General features: G+C 42.0%; 1 protein-coding gene across 1 annotated transcript; it reads right to left on the bottom strand.

Annotated features, from left to right (window-relative positions):
- Positions 1-11,705: 11,705 nt before the first annotated feature.
- Positions 11,706-17,790, bottom strand: med27 (mediator complex subunit 27). The gene is made up of 8 exons (XM_085295794.1): positions 17,553-17,790; positions 16,641-16,785; positions 12,685-12,815; positions 12,468-12,561; positions 12,271-12,378; positions 12,151-12,192; positions 11,998-12,075; positions 11,706-11,913 (listed from the first exon to the last, which is right to left on the bottom strand). The coding sequence occupies exons 1-8, from the start codon at positions 17,753-17,755 to the stop codon at positions 11,779-11,781; spliced, it is 936 nt and encodes a 311-aa protein (XP_085151920.1). The 5' UTR covers positions 17,756-17,790; the 3' UTR covers positions 11,706-11,778.
- Between the last annotated feature and the right edge of the window lie 3,114 nt (positions 17,791-20,904).

Raw genomic sequence — 20,904 nt, 5'->3', positions numbered from 1 at the left:
CTTTCAGTGTCCATCTGTCCGTCTCCTGCTCCTCTTCTTCGTCTCCATCAGTGAGGCACCTCCTTGCCTGCCAGATGTGTTCGATACCCTGTAGTTATGTGTTCATTTTGTACTGATAACAGTGACCAGTACCATAAGGACATCACCTGACCTCCGTCTCACCTGTTCACCTTCCTCTGCTACTGGTCAGCCGCCATCTTGTGTCCGGCATCCCGGATCTTCTGACTCTGCGACAGCCAATGAGCATGAAGGGCGGCAGGAGGACACAGCTGACAATCACATCACAGCACCTTCATCATTATAGTCATCATCCTTCAGACTGAATCATCTGATGACATCCCAACCATCACAGCTCGTTTTCGTTCTGTGCATCTTGGGCTGGGTCTATTTCCTGGTGTTTATAATAATGAATTGCATTTATATAGCGCTTTTCTAGGCACCCAAAGCGCTTTACAATTCCACTATTCATTCCCTCTCACATTCACACACTGGTGCAGGCAAACCACAGTTGTAGCCACAGCTGCCCTGGGGCAGACTAACAGAAGCGAGACTGCCATATCGCGCGATCAGCCCCTCTGCTTTACCTGTACGTTTGGGTCCTCGGCTGGGACTACTTCATGAACTGTCTCTAAGAGCGTCACCGTCATCTCTAGCACTGTTACCATGTCAACATGGCTGCCTTGGATTATGGGTAGCAGGCAACACAGCATGCTGCAGCTCTATGTGATGCGTTTCCTGTCAGAGACATGACATCATCCACATTTGTCACCTGAGGACAGAAGCTCTACCCCTTAACTTTTGTCCTCTAACCATGATTCAAAAACCTTTATTCGCATTACCTTTCAAAGGGTTAGGCACAATGTACATTTCAATTCCTTTAATTTTAAATATGTTTATATTGTCTATCCTGTAAAATAGTCAGATGTCTATTCATATTAATGTACAGAATTCACCTGCTTGCTGCTACTACTGCACATTCACCCAATGTATATATATATATTTATTTAGTATTTAGTATTTATTTATTTATTGTCATTGTCAAGAACAATGAAATTGCGTTTGGGGCTTCCATACAACCCAAAAAAAGAAGAAAATAATAAATACCCCTTAAAACCCAAGTGTACATATTTAACCCAGTGTGACTCCAATGCAATAGACAATCCTTAGCAATAATGTTCGTAGAAATTCAGACAAAGACCTGAGAAACATGACAAAATACAACAATGCAACCCATTCAATATTATTGTACTGTGAGATATGATATCAGATATGATAGTTATCTATTTAAGAAAGAGGGGGGGGGGGGCAGGAGGGGGAAGAGAATAAAGATATGATGCACCAATGCAGACCAGTTCATTGCTATTAAGAAGTTGGATATGGTTATTGTCCGTGAGAGGGGGGCAGAGAGTTCAGGAGCCTCACAGCCTGATATATATAGTGTGTATATATATATATATATATATATATATATATATATTATATATATATATATATACTATATATATATATATATAGTATATATATATATATATATATATATATATATATATATATATATATATATATATATATATATATATAGTATGTATATATATATATATATATATATATATATATATATATATAGTATGTATATATATATATATATATATATATATAATGTTCTTCCTCTACACCCCCCCCCCCCAATTTTTTTGCACATGTCGAGGAGCGTGTCAGGCTACATTTCACTGTGTGTTATACTTGTATAACTATGCATGTGACAAATAAGGAACCTTGAACCTTGAAAGGAAGTAGAAGTGACATCACAACACAGGAAGTGGCCTTCACAATAATTGTCAGTACCTGCGGTGTCTTTCAAGATAGCTGCTGTCCCTCAGCTGTGGGTCTGGACCTTTCCGACCTGCAGCCTCTCCTTTAGGCGAGGCCATCAGAGCATCTGAGTCAATGGTGACCAGAGCCTCATCAGACCGTCCGGGCACAGGAGCACAGAGCCCATCATATGGCTCTGATTGAGGACCAGAACAGGGATCAAGATCAGGTTTAGAATTAGGAGGAGACAGGCTTGGCCCTGCCCCATTCCAGCCTCCATCGCCTGTGAAGCAGATGTTGGTCAGAACGTCCAAACTAGGTTTAACAAACTTCATTTGGACTTTCTCTTTACAAAAAAAAAAAAAAAAAATTGTAATTACATTTTTAAAAATGTAATCATAAAACAAACTCCGCCAAACACATCACCTGCTGCACACCTGGCCTACTTCGCTGGCAGAGATGGGCAGCAACACGTTACTGTAATTCGATTACTTTTTTCAAGTAACAAGTAAAGTAAGTTTATTATTGCAAAAAAGGTAATTAGGTTACTGTTACTTTCCCGTAAGCATGCTGCATTACTGCGTTACTAAACCATGATCTCGTTTGTGAGAGTGTCTCATGACAGTGACGTAAGTGAGTACGACGTTCGTGGCAACAGCTGTGTGCAGATCAGCAATGGATAATATATCGAGTGCAGCGAGAGTATGACAGTGCAGCATTTAAAACGTGGAAGTACAGACCTTACATTGATTCTGTAAAAAGTGACAAAAACATTAGTGTCTGCTGTTCACTCCGTGGGAAGAAAACCACAGGAATGTGACATTCCCAGAGAAACTCCCAGATCCTTCCACTGACATGACGGCTGTGTCATACCTGCACCAGGGCAAACCTCCGCCTGCCCCACTCCTGCTAAACAGGTGAAAATAGAGCAACAGGACTGCTGTGTCTGAGTTTATTTATTTTCTGCTGTGTTTTACTTGCATCTATGTGAAAGACTGAGTGTAAACACATTTTATATGCTGGAATATGTAGAAAAGGTCGAATTGGCCTGAAAGATCTATCGCTTTTTACCTATTCAGGTTGTAAATCATGTTTTGAAAAGGTAACTAAGTATCTAATTACCTTTGAAAATAAGTAATCAGTAAAGTAACGGGATTAATTTTGGGGGGAAGTAATCAGTAATTAGTTACTGATTACTTTTTTTCAACACTGTCTGGTTATAACAATCAAACATTTTCTGAAGCATAAAACTCAAATCATAGATTTTAAAATGTTGCTGAGTTTCAAACATTTTAGAAACTTTATTTAAACCTGTAGCACAATGATTGCCACGAGAGCAGATTTCATGTTTCTTTATTATTATTTTAATTCCTAGGATTTAAATCTTTTTAAATCGTATTACTGACCACGACAGGGATTCATGGAATAAAACTGATTTTCACACAGTTTCAGCAGAAAACCTTTGGATTTGTTGTTATATTTAAAGTTTTTAACTGAAAGATGTCACTCATTTTTTGAGCTGCCTGCAGTGCACATATAATCCACCAGAGGGGAGAAGAGACCCATAAAACAGTTTGGATTGTTGATCAAATTCAAATTCAAATTTTATTTGTCACACACAAAACCATACACAGTATGACATGAGGTGAAATGCTTGTAGCTGTGCAATGCAATGCCCGACCATTAAATGACATTAATTAATTAATGATGTGATGCAAACAGCATGAAAGTGTTGAGGATTTCCTCTGGGACGGTGGTCAGAGTGATCAAATTACATCAAGTCCGCCACTGTGTTTAGGATAACCACGAATTAGTCCACCTGAATGAGGGAGGAGTTACTGTGGGACACCTGTGCAGCAGAAACAAACACATCACCTTCACAGGTTTTTGTTCCTCTTTGTTCAAATCACAGCCTGATGACTTACATCAGGTGATCTGTTTGGAGTCCTTCTTCAGGACCTTTTAGTTTTAGACTCACATAAACACCACCCAGATTATGTCATCAACCTGTGTCCTTCATGTTTAATATCCAGGTAAGCAGCAGGTAAATTCTGGACTGATGCTTACCTGAACTTACTGACTTACAGAGCTGATGACCGCTGTCCTATGACCTGAGCATGCTGGCTGGTTCAGTGAAGCTGGATAACAAAAAACACCCTCGGGTGACTCACCTGTTTGGGCGTATGATTAACCCTGTAAAACCGATCAGAGCGGGCACGCTCCGTTTTGTGCAACTACTTTTAAATCCTGTTAGCACTGCAACCACGTGAGCTAGCGCAATAATTTTTTTTGCATATGAAACCGGAGAAGTTGTACTTACATCTTATGGCATCAGCTTGTCCTAGGTCACAGTTGCCTTCCACATATAGCTTTACAAAAACTGCATAAAAAGCGCTTGCAGCAACAAAAACATAACATAACATAACAAAAAATAATTTCCCCCAGGGATCAATAAAGTATTCTGATTCTGATTCTGATAATATTCCAGAAACAGGCTTTGCCGATCAGCTGTTCTTTTTTTTTTTTTTTTTTTTGCCGATCACCTGTTCAAAACACTTCCTACACTGGAATAGATGTCAGCACGAACTATCACAGGTCCACCATGACCTGCCCTAAACCGGAAGTGATGTCATTTTTGTTCAGGTTGCCTAGCAACCATGATACTAACCGCAAGAAATGTTACATACAGCTTTGTGTGACAGAAATGAAGGAGAAAAATGTTTTGTTGGTCATTCATTTTTGTCATGACGTCACTTTGATGAGTATCTGAGGCTGAGACCACGGGACTGTAAAACATGATTGTTGGGCTTCATTCCTCAACAGTCATTTCAAGATTAGCTAGTAAATAACAATTAGCTGATGTCGGTCATGAGACTAAAATCATCCCACTGTGGTAATGTAAATATAATATGGACAATATTATATGTATTGTCCGATTATTATGAGATATATATATGTAGAGGCTTTAAAACCAAGTTAACGCTGAAAGCACAAACATCACTAATGTCACATAACTGTGCCGACATGTGGCCAACAGCAATGTTTTAATGTTCTTCGTTATTAAACATTCGCACATAAATAAGTGACGTCATATTCAGTACTTACTTTTGACAGTTCACTCTTGGCCGCTCCCTTCTGCCGTATTTTGCGGCAAAATTATCCACACCTACCGCCGCGCTATGAATTGTGGGATATATGGGACCACGAAGCGTGCACCAAGCGTCCCTCTCACGTTTTCAGCTTGTTCAAAATGTTGCTGCTCGTCTCTCACACACAGGCATGAACATATCTCACCGATCCTGTCCTCTCTTCCTCGACTTCCTGTTTATCACAGCAGTCCTAACTTTGGCTCATGAACAGTCTTTCTCCTCCGTCCCTTTCTGATCTACTTCAGCCTCATGCTCCCTCGCGGCCCTTAGATCAGCTGACCAGCTGCTTTGTCCCAAAAATTGTCTGAAACTTAGAGGAGGATGAGCTTTTTCAGCTGTGGCTCCCAAACTTTGGAATGCGTTGCCTTTGAGTAATAGACAGGCATCTTCACTGTTTTCAAGTCTCTTTTGAGAACACTTTTTTTCCAGTAGCGTTTGATCGGTGTGAGTTGATGTGCTTTGTTTTAACATGAGTGGTTTTGTCTTTTGTTTACAATCTTGTTTTGTTTTTGTACTTTGTTTTTAAATGTGCTGTATAAATAAACTGGATCTGATTATTGATCGATTGATTGGGTGATCGGTAATACAGCTGCGATTAATATGAAGTAAATGGAAACAAGCCTTAGATCAATGAGGAGAATCCATAGAATATCGAGTATTGATCTGCTGATTTCCAGTCTGTAGGAATTAAACATGGGAAAATATGAAAGCTGTATTGAAAATGCTCAGCTGTTCAATCACATATCAGCAGGTCACCTGTTAAAGGGCAAAGATCAGAATGTATTAAATACAGGGAATGCAGAATTATTAGGCAAGTTGTATTTTTGAGGAATAATGTTATTATTGAACAACAACCATGTTCTCAATGAACCCAAAAAACTCATTAATATTAAAGCTGAATGTTTTTGGAAGTAGTTTTTAGTTTGTTTTTAGTTTTAGCTATTTTAGGGGGATATCTGTGTGTGCAGGTGACTATTACTGTGCATAATTATTAGGCAACTTAACAAAAAACAAATATATACCCATTTCAATTATTTATTTTTACCAGTGAAACCAATATAACATCTCCACATTCACAAATATACATTTCTGACATTCAAAAACAAAACAAAAACAAATCAGCGACCAATATAGCCACCTTTCTAATGATCGGCTATGTACCACAGGCCTTCAAGCTGGCTGTAGTTAAACCTTTACTCAAAAAGCCATCTCTAGACCCAGCAGTCTTAGCTAATTATAGGCCAATCTCCAACCTTCCTTTATATCAAACATCCTTGAAAGAGTAGTTGTCAAACAGCTAACAGATCATCTGCAGAGGTTTATTTGAAGAGTTTCAGTCAGGTTTCAGAGCTCATCACAGCACAGAAACAGCTTTAGTGAAGGTTACAAACGATCTTCTTATGGCCTCTGACAGTGGACTCATCTCTGTGCTTGTCCTGCTAGACCTCAGTGCAGCGTTCGATACTGTCGACCATAATATCCTATTAGAGCGATTAGAACATGCTGTAGGTATTACAGGTACTGTGCTGCAGTGGTTTGTATCATATCTATCTAATAGACTCCAGTTTGTGCATGTAAATGGAGAGTGCTCTTCACACAGACGATTTTGTTTTATTTCATTATATATTTTTTGTTTATCTGAACACATACGTGTGTGTGTGTGTATCTACATATATATTCGTATCTGTAAATGAAAATATATGTAGTGTGTATATATTGTTTTTTGTTTTATATGTCTGAAACAAATAAAGATACAATACAATACAATACAATACACTGAGGTTAATTATGGAGTTCCACAGGGTTCAGTGCTAGGACCAATTCTGTTTACATTATACATGCTTCCCTTAGGCAGCATCATTAGAAGACATAGCATACATTTTCACTGCTATGCAGATGACACCCAGCTCTATCTGTCCATGAAGCCAGATAACACACACCAATGAGTTAAACTGCAGGAATGTCTTAAAGACATAAAGACCTGGATGGCCGCTAACTTTCTGCTTCTTAATTCAGATAAAACTGAGGTTATTGTACTCGGCCCTGAAAAGCCTAGAAATATGGTATCTAACCAGATTCTTCCTCTGGATGGCATTACCTTGGCCTCCAGTAACACTGTGAGGAACCTTGGAGTCATTTTTGACCAGGACATGTCCTTCAATGCACATATTAAACAAATATGTAAGACTGCGTTCTTCCATTTGCGCAACATCTCTAAAATTAGAAATATCCTGTCTCAGAGTGACGCTGAAAAACTAGTTCATGCATTTATTACTTCCAGGCTGGACGACTGTAATTCATTATTATCAGGATGTCCAAAAAACTCACTGAAAAGCCTTCAGCTAATCCAAAATGCTGCAGCAAGAGTCCTGACAGGGACTAGAAAGAGAGAGCAGATTTCTCCTGTTTTGGCTTCCTGTTAAATCCAGAATTCAAAATCCTGCTGCTCACATACAAGGTCTTAAATAATCAGACCCCATCTTATCTTAATGACCTTGTAGTACCATATCACCCTATTAGAGCACTTCGCTCTCGCTCTGCAGGCCTACTTGTTGTTCCTAGAGTATTTAAAAATAGAATGGGAGGGAGAGCCTTCAGTTTTCAGGCCCCTCTTCTGTGGAACTAGCTTCCAGTTTGGATTCAGGAGACAGACACTATCTCTACTTTCAAGATTAGGCTTCAAACTTTCCTTTTTGGTAAAGCATATAGTTAGGGCTGGACCAGGTGACCCTGAATCCTCCCTTAGTTATGCTGCAATAGACGTAGGCTGCCGGGGGATTCCCATGATGCATTGAGTTTTTCCTTTCCAGTCACCTTTCTCACTCACTATGTATTAACAGACCTCTCTGCATTGAATCATATCTGTTATTAATCTCTGTCTCTCTTCCACAGCATGTCTTTATCCTGTCTTCCTTCTCTCACCCCAACCGGTCGCAGCAGATGGCCCCGCCCCTCCCTGAGCCTGGTTCTGCCGGAGGTTTCTTCCTGTTAAAAGGGAGTTTTTCCTTCCCACTGTTGCCAAAGTGCTTGCTCATAGGGGGTCATATGATTGTTGGGTTTTTCTCTGTATCTATGAAGCGCCTTGAGGCGACTTATGTTGTGATTTGGCGCTATATAAATAAAATTGAATTGAATTGAATTGAATTGTGGTGGTTCCCAGCCAGAGTTGCATGGACTGTAGCTCCTCTCCCTGTGCTCAATTATACATTTAAATTAGGTGGATGTTGCTTTACTAAGTATTAGTTCTGAGGGCTGAAGGTCCCCAAAGTACTTTTGATTACTTTTAATGAGAAAAAGATAGCTGCTGTTAATTTAAGACAGCACTACGAGTCAAAACATCAGGACAAGCTGAAAAACCGAAATGCAGAGCAGAAACTACAGAAAGTAGAAGAGCTAAAGAAGAATCTGACATTTCAGCAGAGGTGGGTCGAGTATCCAAAAATTGTACTCAAGTAAGAGTAGCATTACTTTAAAATATTATTACTCAAGTAAAAGTAGTCGTCAAAAAAGTTACTCAACTAAGAGTAAAAAAAGTACTTGGCAAAAAGACTACTCAAGTAGCCAGTAACTGTTTGAAATGTCAGATTTATTTTATAAATAAATGCTATCATGAAGCCAATACAGAAGAACCTTAAAGGAGTAGAGACGAGCTGTTTGCATGTGCGTTGAACTCTAGCGTCATTAACCAGGCTAGCTGTTAGCTTATAGCTCACGCTAGCTAACCAGCGAGCAGTTAAAAGGACAGCTGAAACTGCACAAAACACCCACAAACTTATCTCACTACAACGTAGCGCCGAAAATATGACTCGCAGCTCGAGCTCGACACAGCTGCTGTAACATAAGACTGACATCCAGCTAACCACAGCTAAAAAGATATTTAGAGAAAACTTACCGTTTCCTCAGGTTACACGAGTTGAGTTGTTTCACGCTGAAAAGTTGTTGTTTTGGCTCTCACTGAAGACAGAGCTGTTCATTTGTGCTGCTTTTAAGCGAAACATTCTTTGTATGTGAGGCCAAGGGTGTTCATCCTCTTCAGCTCTAGCGTAGACTCTGCCATGTTTTCATGGGTTTCTTCTTTCTGTGTGTCCGCTACTTTGAAACGCTTGGGCCGCTCTGCCCGCCACAGTTTCAAACTGGTCATGTGACTGCATGGCCACATCTCATTGGTAAAAAAGTTACCGGAAACTCCACTGGCGGCATGTTATCTAATGTGTTAAACTAATTTTAAAAAAAAGAACGAAAAAATAACGAGTCGAATTTTGCAAATGTAGCGGAGTAAAAGTACAGTTTCCTATGGGCTCAAAATGTGGTCATAAATATTTTGTACTTGTAAATCAGTTTTGTACTTGTAAATCAGTTTTGTACTTGTAAATCAGTTTTGTACTTGTAAATCAGTTTTGTACTTGTAAATCAGGATTTGTATGTGTAAAAAGAATTTGTGTGTGTGTAAAAAAGATTAGTGTTGTGGACTTAGCCAAAAAATCCCTGCAAGTTACAAGTACGAATTTTGACCCTATTTTTCTTCCTTTCATCTGATTGGTCAATGTCATGTCAATCACAAATTAAACAATCCAATCAGAGAACAGATGGGTTTGGCTGTCGGAGGGGCGCTTTTTTTGAACTGCAGGTCCTTGAAGGGTAATACAGTTTGAAGCTGGAGGATCTCTATATAAATATCCGATAGCAGCTAGGTCCCCTAACTTTCAGCAGCTGTTGAAAGGATAAAGTTGTGGTATATCAGTGGTTAGAAACACCATCATTACTTTAGGATTAGTTTAACACAAAGTCAGGGCTGACCCGGGACCATTGCTGTGAGTCACAGTGCGCAGCATAAAGGTCCTTTCACATCGGACGCAGCATGTGCTGCTAATGCTAACTGCTAACTAAAAGCCAAGGATCCAGAATTTGTTGCGCTGGCTGCTGAGCTCTGTGGGTTTTTGCAGCAGCTCTACCTGTAGTAGATGCACCTGCACTCCTCTACAAGAGTTTCTGGTTTTTTTGCTAGTTCTTCAAATCTTCAATAAAAACATGTATGCTAATTCATAACAAAGAAAGCTTTGTAATGACCACATTTTGAGCCCATACGTTTCTTCTTCATAAATGTACTCAAGTAAAAGTAAAAAGTATCTTGCAAAAAAGGTACTTTAAAAGTACATTTTTTTTCAAAAACTTACTCAAGTAAATGTAACGGAGTAAATGTAACTCGTTACTACCCACCTCTGCATTTCAGCAGATGACTTTCACCAGTGCAAAATCACAAAGTGAAGCTGTTGTGAAAGCAAGTTTTATTGTAGCAGAGGAGCCAAATCAGCCCGGTACCACTCTGAAGAGCTGCATGATGAAGGTGTGCGACGTCTTGGGTCCAGACAAAATGCAGATTTTGGCAAATGTGAGCCTGAGCAGAAATACGATTGCTGATCGGGTTTGTGAGATGGCCACTGATTTAAGAACACAGTTGTGTGAAAGAAGCAAAAACTTCACTGCATACTCTCTTGCTGTGGATGAAAGTACAGACATGATGGACATTGCACAGCTGACCATCTTCATCCGTAAGGGGAGTGAATATTGGAAATTGAATCGATGCACGGGACAACGACAGGAAAAGACATTTTTTAAAAGTATTTCAAAGTGTAACTGACATGAAACTGCGCTGGGATAACAGATGGAGCGCTGGTGTTGTGCAGGATGTAAGATCTAGTAAGGATGCAGGAGAACTGTACTGGTGAGTTAACAGCATATCACTGCATCACACACCAGGAAACGCTGTGTAGTAAAGTCCTTAAAATGGAGCATGTAATGCTCACCGTGACGCAGACCGTACATTTTATCTGAGCTAAAGGATTAAATCACCGTCAGTTTCAGTCTTTTATGTGGGAAATAGATTCAGAGTTTGCCGACATTCCTCATCACACAGAGGTCCGCTGGCTGAGTTGGGGAAAAGTTCTCAGTAGTTTTTGAGCTCAGCAAGGAAACCTGTCAGTTCATGGACATGTATGATGTGGTGAAAGCGTTTCAAGTGAAGCTGTCACAAATGCACCAGTGCAACCTGCCTCACTTTCCCTGTTGCCAAGTAATGTTGAGCCAAGTCGGCGCACTTTGCTCCGTCTACATGCGGCTGGAACCTTGTGTTTGCTTTCATTTATTTTTTCTGGGGTTTTTGCTGCATGTTCATATTTCTAACTTGCATAATTGTGACAGGATATATTTTTATGGAGAGCAAAATATTTAAAGTTAAAGTTAATTTTTTTAAGTTATTTATTCTGGAATAATATTTCTGCCTGTTTTTATTCATATTTATGTTTAAAAAACATCGATTTAGTGTGTTTAAAAAATGTTTATCTTGTTTGGCCCACGACCTAAAGTGTGCCTTGAGTTTTGGCCCCCTATGCAATTGAGTTTGACACCTCTGCTGTACACTATGCCACTATGCACTCGGTTATGGCGTTCCACGTATGCCCCGCCTGCCAGCATCTTGCACCCTGCTGCTACGTGCTGGATTGTCTCAGGGGCATCTTTACACAGCCTGCACCTGGAGTCTTGCCCATACTGGCAGTCACGTTTCCCTGGGCAATATTATCAGAATCACCTTTATTTGGCCAAGTTTGTGCACAGAAATCAATTTGACTCAACTTTGGGGGTTTTTGCATACAGAAAGCAAACTTTGTAAAAATATATAAATAAATAAATTTAAGCCATGAACAGGCTCACGGCTCAGCAGACATCAATAACAGCTTCACTCACACATCTGTACAAAACAAACTTTATTGAAACACCTTTACATAAAGAAAAACTTTACAGATAAACAGGAAGTGTCCTGTTACATGCGACAGGTGTCATGAAACGCCTCCAGGGTCCTAAAGTCCCTCCAAGTGGGAGGAAGTCCGTCCTGCAGGAAACGGCCACAACGCTGACATGACGACTGGAAGAGCTTTATGTAGCTCCGCAGCCAGGTCTGAGAGGGCGACACAGAGGGGTCAGACACAGACAGGCAACGACAGAGGGTAATCAGATTACTCTGGTGCCCGATTACTCTCACCATGAAAGACCGCACAACGACGTCTGGCATCTGAGGCAGCTGGTAGTGCAGCAGGGCGGTGGTGGCGTGGTCTGTTACCTGCAAGCACCTGGCTAATCAGGGCTCCGAATGCTAGGCCCACATATCAACTTCTATGCATCTGAGATCTCTTACCTTCTGAAACACCTGGTACTGGGACTTGGTCCAGATATCCAGCTGACGAGGACAAAAGAACAGGTTACCGTGGTTACCTGGGACACATAATCAGCTGTTACCTGTCAGGCGAACACTCACCTTTCCTTCCTCGTTGTAAACGTTTTCGTTGAATCCTCGAACGATGGTTCTGTCGATAAACAGCGACCGCATCACAACGATGGCCTTCAGCACCTTCCCCAGAGTCACCTGGGACGGAGACAGGTGAGACAGACACATGTTACCTGATCTGAAAACACCTGTGGGCACAAAGTGTGTTTAAATGTGTATTCTACTACCAGCAGCACAGCCGACGTCCCGTTGGGTCTAAACAGCTCAATGGTCATATCAGGAAACAGCCTGCCGATGCGAGAGATGACATCATCCACGTACCTGTGACAGGTGTGACAGGTGCCCGTGTGTTAGTGTGAAAGGATAAACCAGGGGAACCGCAGCATAAAGGTGTGAAATAGTTTACTGTAGCACTGTTGTAGTATTTTGTGCAATAGTACTCACTGTGGAGGCAGTACCAGAGTACTGGGTTGGACTTTGGGCCGTCTCTTGGCTGATGCTCCCATCTGATTGGCTGATCGCTTCAGCGACTGCTGGTTCAACAAACTGGAGGCCAAGCTAGCGTGATACTGCAACTACACATACACACAAACACAGCGTGAGGATTTGACGGGGCCTCTAAACATGGATTAAACGTTTTCCTCACACTCAAAGACGCTCAGCCTGCATCCGACCTCACAAGTGTCCACACGAGGACAATCCCAGTGTCCTCTGTCTGTCTGACTGTCAGGCAGTAAAAACATGGAGGCAGCGTCCGGGTGGGTGGTCCCTGACCAGTTTACAGGGAGTGGTTTTATCACGTCCATGTTTTTGCAAACACGACGGCGACGGTGGAAGGACTCATCTTCAGCCTTCGTAAACGAGGGCCGCCGCTGGCTTGGTCTGTGGTGGCAGCTCCATGAGCTCCAGCTGTGGACCAACATCAAAGCACCTGACACGCTCAGAGCAGCTGAAGAGTCGCGATCAAGAACTCGCTGATTAATGAGACACAGCTGACACAGTGGGTATCAGAGGCGGGGGCTGATTCTGTTGGTCTGAAAACGCTACGAACCATCAGCTGCACACAGAGGCTTGTCACAACCACGTCTGTCTGCGGTCAACACTCGACTTTAACAAACCGAAACAAAACAAACAACTGAGGTTACAAAGGTCGTCCTTTGTGCTTATAACATGTGAAACAGTCAAATAAAAAACCTCACACGACAGAAGCTGAAGTCCAAACAGCGATGATAAAACCGACACAGCAGGTTTGTGTCCCATGGCGTGTGGAAACTCCCACCGTCGCCATATTTCCCTATCTGGTATGACTGAAACACGCACGCTCAGCACGGTGTGTTAGGTAGAAGGTTTTGAGGTTTGGCGGGGGGATTAATGATGCATTCGCAGTGTGTGGGAGAAAAAAAAAAACGTGCAGACACCGTAATATTTCCATGGCAACCCATACTCGATGGTTACGATAACGCCATTTTAACCATCGTATGTGGACAAACTCGTTAAGTATATTCGATACATGGCCCAGCCCTCACTCCAGCTCAACATCCATCTTCGACCCCGCAGTAACCACAAGTCTTTAATTCCAGTTACAGTCCCTACACATTTATCTATCACTCACCCAGCTGGCTCACATTACAGCAGCCTTCACGCCAACATGTGTAAAAACAATTGTGTTGCTAGGCGATCCAGTGTGTCGTAGCTACTTTAATTTCTGTGGCTTCTCCGGTTCGAGGTAAAAGTGGTTATATTTATTTCTTTTGATCCAACACGCCCCAAAAGCCAGTATTTGATGAATACGCCCAAAGTCATGAAATATGAGATGCACAGTGCTGATGGCACCGGGTCACCTGACTCAAACAGTCCTCATCATGACGTGTCTGCAAACCCGAACATTACAGCGAACAAGAGGCACGTCCTGCTTCAGACCAGCCAGCCAACAGAGCTACTCTCTGCTAAAGGCACGGACCGCTCATGAACGGCAGGAGACAGCGACCCCGCTACACTGACGCTCAGCTGTCGTCTCCTCCGCTCAGTTAGCTATGATGGTGCTAAACATGCCTTTCTTGAATTGTTAAATCTGTGACGGTGTGTCACAGCAGGGCTCCGTGGGGAAATGTCCAGGTTCAGGTCCACTTTGATCTCGCTGTGAACAGGGCGGTTGCTCTGAGGTCCTCATCAGCAATGGTCCCTCTAAGCTGCGCGCGTGCGCAATTGCGCACTGCTGGCACGTCTCTGCGCACAGAAAAAAAAATCTAACCTGAATTGAAATTAAAATGAAAACTTTAACAATCCTGTTCTGCAGTGTTAGTCAGTGACTGGCTGCTCCCGTATGGGATCAGAACGATGCCACCTTATCCCACAGTCCAGCCAATGATGCGATTCACATTCGTATAGATACGCAGCTAATCAACGTCGCTGACAGGCTCTGACAGCGTCCTTATGTGCCGACACCGGTGTTTAGCTAGCAAAGCGGCTGATGTGGAGTGAAGCCACGTTAATGACAACGTGTACAACCATTGGAGATGTGAGCAGCACAGACGAACAACTGACGGACAAAGTGTGGACTTTATACCAGTTTTTAAATTGTGTTGATCGGCCACGTAAAACCAGAGTTATGATAAAATATCTGCAATGTTTGTTTTTCTTCCTGAATACTGTCGTTGTTTATATTTACTGCAGGAAGAAACGGTAAAAACTGCATTTTATAAGGAAAACCCCCTGAGCAAAAACAACACCCCTCCCCCAGCCTCTCCTATTGGTGGAAAAATGTACCATGTGGACCAATCACAAAATGATATGGCAACATGGCATTTATTGTTTAGGGAGGGGGAAGTTTTAGGAGTGATGGCGTGTTTGAGATGTGAGAGATTTGCAATGTTTAGCACTAATCTTGTGTCGTCAGTGTGTCGTCAGTGTGTCGTCAGTGTGTAGTCAGTGTGTCGTCAGTGTGTCGTCAGTGTGTAGTCAGTGTGTCGTCAGTGTGTCGTCAGTGTGTAGTCAGTGTGTAGTCAGTGTGTCGTCAGTGTGTCGTTAGTGTGTAGTCAGTGTGTAGTCAGTGTGTCGTCAGTGTGTCGTCAGTGTGTAGTCAGTGTGTAGTTAGTGTGTAGTTAGTGTGTAGTCAGTGTGTAGTTAGTGTGTAGTCAGTGTGTAGTTAGTGTGTAGTCAGTGTGTAGTCAGTGTGTAGTTAGTGTGTAGTCAGTGTGTCGTCAGTGTGTCGTCAGTGTGTAGTTAGTGTGTAGTCAGTGTGTAGTTAGTGTGTAGTCAGTGTGTAGTTAGTGTGTAGTTAGTGTGTAGTCAGTGTGTAGTTAGTGTGTAAATGGTAAATGGCCTGTATTTATATAGCGCTTTTCTAGTCCCTAAGGACCCCAAAGCGCTTTACATATCCAGTCATCCACCCAGTCACACACACATCCACACACTGGTGATGGCAGCTACATTGTAGCCACAGCCACCCTGGGGCACTGACAGAGGCGAGGCTGCCGGACACTGGCGCCACCGGGCCCTCTGACCACCACCAGTAGGCAACGGGTGAAGTGTCTTGCCCAAGGACACAACGACCGTGTCAGTGTGTAGTTAGTGTGTAGTCAGTGTGTAGTCAGTGTGTAGTCAGTGTGTAGTTAGTGTGTAGTTAGTGTGTAGTTAGTGTGTAGTCAGTGTGTAGTGTAGTTTTGTTGTTGTGTGTCAGAACAATGAGGCGACTGCTGAGTGTTACAGGTGTTACAGCAGTGACACATCTGCTGCTGTCAGGCCTGCAGGTATCAGGCTGCTGTTCTCCTTCGTCTCATAGTGGACAGAAATTATTTTTTGGAGCGGCACAAATAATCTGTGTGGCATCAGATTTGATGCAGAACAGCTGATTGTTCTGTAAATAGTTTGAAATGTTTATTTAAAAACGCTTTGGCTGCATTTTTAGGTAAACAGCTGCAAAAAGCTTTGTTTGCATAACTCAGTTACTTTTTTGAAGAAGTAACTATATAATTAACTGCCCAACATTGGTCATTGTTTACTGTATTTGCAGACAGAGTTACAGACTCTCTCCCAGACCACAGACTCAGAATACAAGTCAGAGCTTTATGAAAGAATAAAGAAAGAAAGCTTTGTTTTCAAACTTGGAGTTCAAGTTATTTTTCCTTCCAATAGTGTTAACATGCTACAGGTCATGAACAAGATTGTTTTTAATTGTCATTGTAAGTAGGCTGAAGCAGTTAATTTAAAGTAGTCTAACATAAATGCTGTAATTTGATTACTTTAATAAACCTATGTGACTTGGATGCTGGTGTGACCACACTGCACACGTCTGATGTTGCTCACAGTGGTCCAAGGGACGCTCAGGGAGTTTGTGTGTTCATGAAACATTAGAGGGAACGTTGATCATCAGTGAACAGGAAGTGCACGTTAGCGGTTACCTTGTTGGACCACTTGTATGCCTGCAGCAGCTGAGAGTACAGAGGAGTTTTATCCTGCACCGGGTCCAGACTCAGCAGACCGCTGTTATGGAGGGGGTGGGACTCTGAGGGGCGACCAACCAATCCGCTGAGACGCTCCAGCTCACTGACAGACAGACAGAGAGACGGATTTTCAGTCGCCAGAGAAAGTCAAACCGTAAAAACGTGTTTAGGATTAAAAAGTCATAAAATAACAGTCAGAGGTCAGGCTCACTTCAGCCTGCTCGAGCATGGCTGATTACACTTAGACTCTCAGTAAACATGGACCTAAAATCATCCTGACCATCAGCTGCTGTCTTGTCTCAAAATACACTCCAAGTGTTGCTCTGTGGCACGGAAAGTCGCCTTCAGTTTAGGATGTATTCAGAAAATGAACTTTATATTTTAATAATTCCCGTGAGGAAGATGCATATCTGCTCTGAGGATCCAGAATTCCCTTTGGACAGTATTTCAAGTTTCCACACCAACGACACAGCGACAGTAGGTGCTTGGCAGCTGTTAGAATCAGGAATCAGAATGCTTTATCAATCCCTAAGAAAATTATGTATCTGAATGGACCCTCTTCTGTCAGCATGTCTTTGTGTATTAACTCTTAAATCAGCAGAAATATGAATGGACCCTGGTCTGTTATGAGTCTGTCAGCATGTCTTTGTGTATTAACTCTTAAATCAGCAGAAATATGAACGGACCCTGGTCCGTCAGCATGTCTTTGTGTATTAACTCTTAAATCAGCAGAAATATGAATGGACCCTGGTCTGTCAGCATGTCTTTGTGTATTAACTCTTAAATCGGCAGAAATATGAATGGACCCTGGTCTGGGGGTTAGTGTGTTTTTCTGTAGGCTGGATCCTGACGGACAGTGTTTGGACTCACTTGAGGTCTCTGTTGACCGCCTCTAGGTTTTGCTGGAATTCGGATATAAACTGCTTCTCTCGACCCTCCAGCGTCTCGCGATTCTTCATGCCGTCCTTCAGGAACTCGAACACGCGGCTCACGCTGGAGCGCAGCGCCTGGATGCCGCTGATGGCGTGAGAAAACGCATCCAGGTTCACTCCGACATTCACCACGTCCGCCATCTTCTCTGCTTTCCCCCCCCGGCTGCTGGCGCGCGTTGATGACGTTTAGGAAGTCGTTAAAAAAAACAAAAAAACGTGACCCTGACTGGAAAGGCAATCTTACAGTCATTGGATGATGATGTAAATAAATGTAAAGATAGAAGGTTAAAGGTCACAGGTGTTTACATGCAGGGCTGGACTGGAACAAAAAATCGGCCCGGGCATTTTGACTAGAGACCGGCCCACCAGGTATTATAGGAAAAACCATAAAGCCTTTGAATGGAAACAAACGCTGTTGTCACAGTGATGTACACTGTGTTGTTGGTATATATGTATCAGTCTAATAAACTTAAACCTACACCATCCTGCATATTCTGGTATTCTACAAGACATAATGTGGATTGCACAACACTGGTCACTATATTCTTCATTTCCAGTTAATACTTGTACAGCTGCTGTTATTGTGTATATATTTATTTATATTTCTTCATACATTCTTATATAGTTCTATATTGTGTATTTTGTTGTACAGTTATTTTATTTTCAACTTTAATTTATATATTTTATCTTATTCTTCCCAGTTAAATTTACCCTTCATTCTAATTTGTGTTGTACAGTTATTTCATTTTTAATCTTAATTTATATTTTATTCCTTCCTAGTTAAATTTACCCTTTTTAATTTTTCATATTTATTTCCTATCTTATTCATAGCCTTTTCCCTTTTTTGTTTTCTTTAGGTCACGAGCAGTTGTCAAAGCATTTCACTACATATCGTACTGTGTATGACTGTGTACGTGACAAATAAAATTTGAATTTGAATTTAAACAGTACCTGGAAGCAGACTGCTTGGTCGAGTTAACCTCCTGAACTATCTACAGCACATGGTGAAAACCTGAAATTAAGACAGAGGAGACTAGAGGTGAGACATGATCATTACTGATTACTGATGACAGATTTAGATATATTTTCATAAACTATTCATTTGCCACATCAATAAACAGCATGGCAGGGCAAAATATGTTTTCTAACATGGCAACCTTTACAAAGTGAAAGGAGACAGAAAGACAGGTGAGAAAGAATTTTACACAGTACTGGTACAGAATCTAGAAAATGTGGGAAAATACTGGCATCATATACAGTACTTACTTCTGAAGAAATTATGATTGGACCCTTTCTGCTATTTGCACATTTTTTGCACATTTTTTACTGTAAATTTCTAAGTTAATTTTTAAATTTTGTAGTAACCTGTAAATTGTAGATACTGTAAAACTTTTTTCTGTCATTTAATGGTTGGGCATTGTACAGCTACAAGCATTTCATCCCCATGTCATACTGTGTATGGTTGTGTGTGTGTGTGACAAATAAAATTTGAATTTGAATTTGAAAAAAATTACTATGTACAATAATGGATTTCTATGCATTTTACAGCAGATCAAAACGTTTGTTGTAAGATTCAGATAATTATTTGTTAAAAGCGAGACATTTTAAATGAGAATAAGAGAGAAAAGTATTTCCTTGTGCCCCCCTCTCCCTGTTAAAGCCCTACCTGCCCCCCTGGCAACACTTTGCTAGATCCGCCCCTGCACAGTTACCAGCTGTCAGCTGCTTAGAAAAGGATCCTGGTGTTATTTGTCTCTCAGAAACAGTTCATAACTTCAACTCATCCATGTCACCTAAAAGGTAAACCTGTTTCTCCATCACCTGTTCAGCTCTGATGGTTCAGTAAGGACATCTCCTGGTTTCATCTGCATGTTTCCCTCTCACCACATATCCAAACCGACATCATGACCAGCAGCTTTACAGCTGTGGCTCCAGCAAACATCAGCTGATACTAGAAATTAATATTAAATAAATTTTAGCAACAGCTGATCAAGCTTAAACGTGCTGCTGAACCTGAAGTTCAGTTCTCCTGACACTCGGACCGGCGGCTGCTTCGGGTCTCTGCTCCTCCTGCCTTTCCGTCATCCACCTGCTGGCCTCCACCACTTGCTAATGTTACTGAATCTGTGGCAGCTCCGCGATAGCCACCACCAAACAACTGAGTTATCTTTACACATCTCCCAGCATCTGGCCAATCCACCACCTTTCATTGTTTATACCGTTACGGTTAAAAACGGGAAAAAAAACCCCATCAGCCCATAAAAACGAGGCATACCGGGCGTTTGCCCGGTATGCCCGATGGCCAGTCCAGCTATGTTTACATGTAACCGTGACCTTTGTTCATTCTGCTTCCCCGGAGACAAAAATCACCTGACCTCTGAGATTCTTAATGAGCACTGAAGGTCCGGGGAACCCCCTTTTAACAGGAAGTCACCTCCAACAGGCCCAGGCTGAGGGAGTGGCAGTTGGTCAGGGGTAGGCCAAACCAATCTTCTGCCATCAGTTTTTAGTTTGTTTGTTTTCTTTTGCCTATTTGATTTGGTTCTTTAGCCATTAGAATTATTGTCTGAAGGCCAAGATGCCCAACAGATTTACTTTACCAAGTGCATCATCACGGCCTTGCCATATCGGTCCATTGGATTAACCTTTGTTATTTATTTTATTTTATTTTCAGTAGTTAGAGACGGGACAGACATGACCTCAACAGGTGAAAAAAAGAAGAGAAAACAAGCAAAAAAGAGAGCAACATAATAAACACAACACCATTGCAATAATCTAGCTAAGTGTAAATAACAGTAAATGTTATTGTGCAGCACGCAGGGCTGACAGTGCACAATGTGCTTTGGGTTAGCAACCAAGAAAGGTGCCATCAGTTGCTGCCCAGTGATGCCAACCACGTGTGCAAGCTCAGCAGGTGAGTGAAACAACCCGTGGCTGAGAGCAGGAACTGGACTCCCAGGTGTTCCCACATTGACTACAATCTGGGACTCTGGGACTCAACAGCTGTGTGAGGAGCAGGGTGGGTTTAGAGTCAGGATGGACTGGATGGAGCCGAGGTGCTGCAGGAGGCCGTGCGCTCATATGTGGAGCCTCGCTGCAGGACAGTGGCCTTGATCCAGGTGTCCTGGAAGCACAGGATGGGCTTGGGATGCGTTCCTGCTGGGGCGAAGCCTCAGAGGTCTCAGATATTTGCCATAAACTAAAACATGTGGCAGTCCTAAGGAGCCGACAGCACAGCAGTGATGCAAAAGAAGCGTAGCTCTAAAAATTCTCTTCAAACTAGCCAGTAA

This window comes from Mchenga conophoros, linkage group LG12, assembly GCF_057382185.1.
Source record: "Mchenga conophoros isolate Kocher_MC1m ecotype Shallow Benthic linkage group LG12, M_conophoros_male_GT1.1, whole genome shotgun sequence".
In the NCBI taxonomy this organism is placed as follows: Eukaryota; Metazoa; Chordata; class Actinopteri; order Cichliformes; family Cichlidae; genus Mchenga; species Mchenga conophoros.
This window is presented reverse-complemented; position numbering and strand designations above follow the sequence as displayed.

What these genes read in the sequence shown, in the direction of transcription:
- med27 (XM_085295794.1), bottom strand. Translation starts at nt 17,755, where the DNA reads ATGGCGGACGTGGTGAATGTCGGAGTGAACCTGGATGCGTTTTCTCAC. An exon ending in CATACAAGTGGTCCAACAAG is followed by an intron (nt 12,816 to 16,640) that starts GTAACCGCTAAC and finishes GTGTATGTGTAG; the next exon opens with TTGCAGTATCACGCTAGCTT. An exon ending in ACTCTGGTACTGCCTCCACA is followed by an intron (nt 12,562 to 12,684) that starts GTGAGTACTATT and finishes CACCTGTCACAG; the next exon opens with GTACGTGGATGATGTCATCT.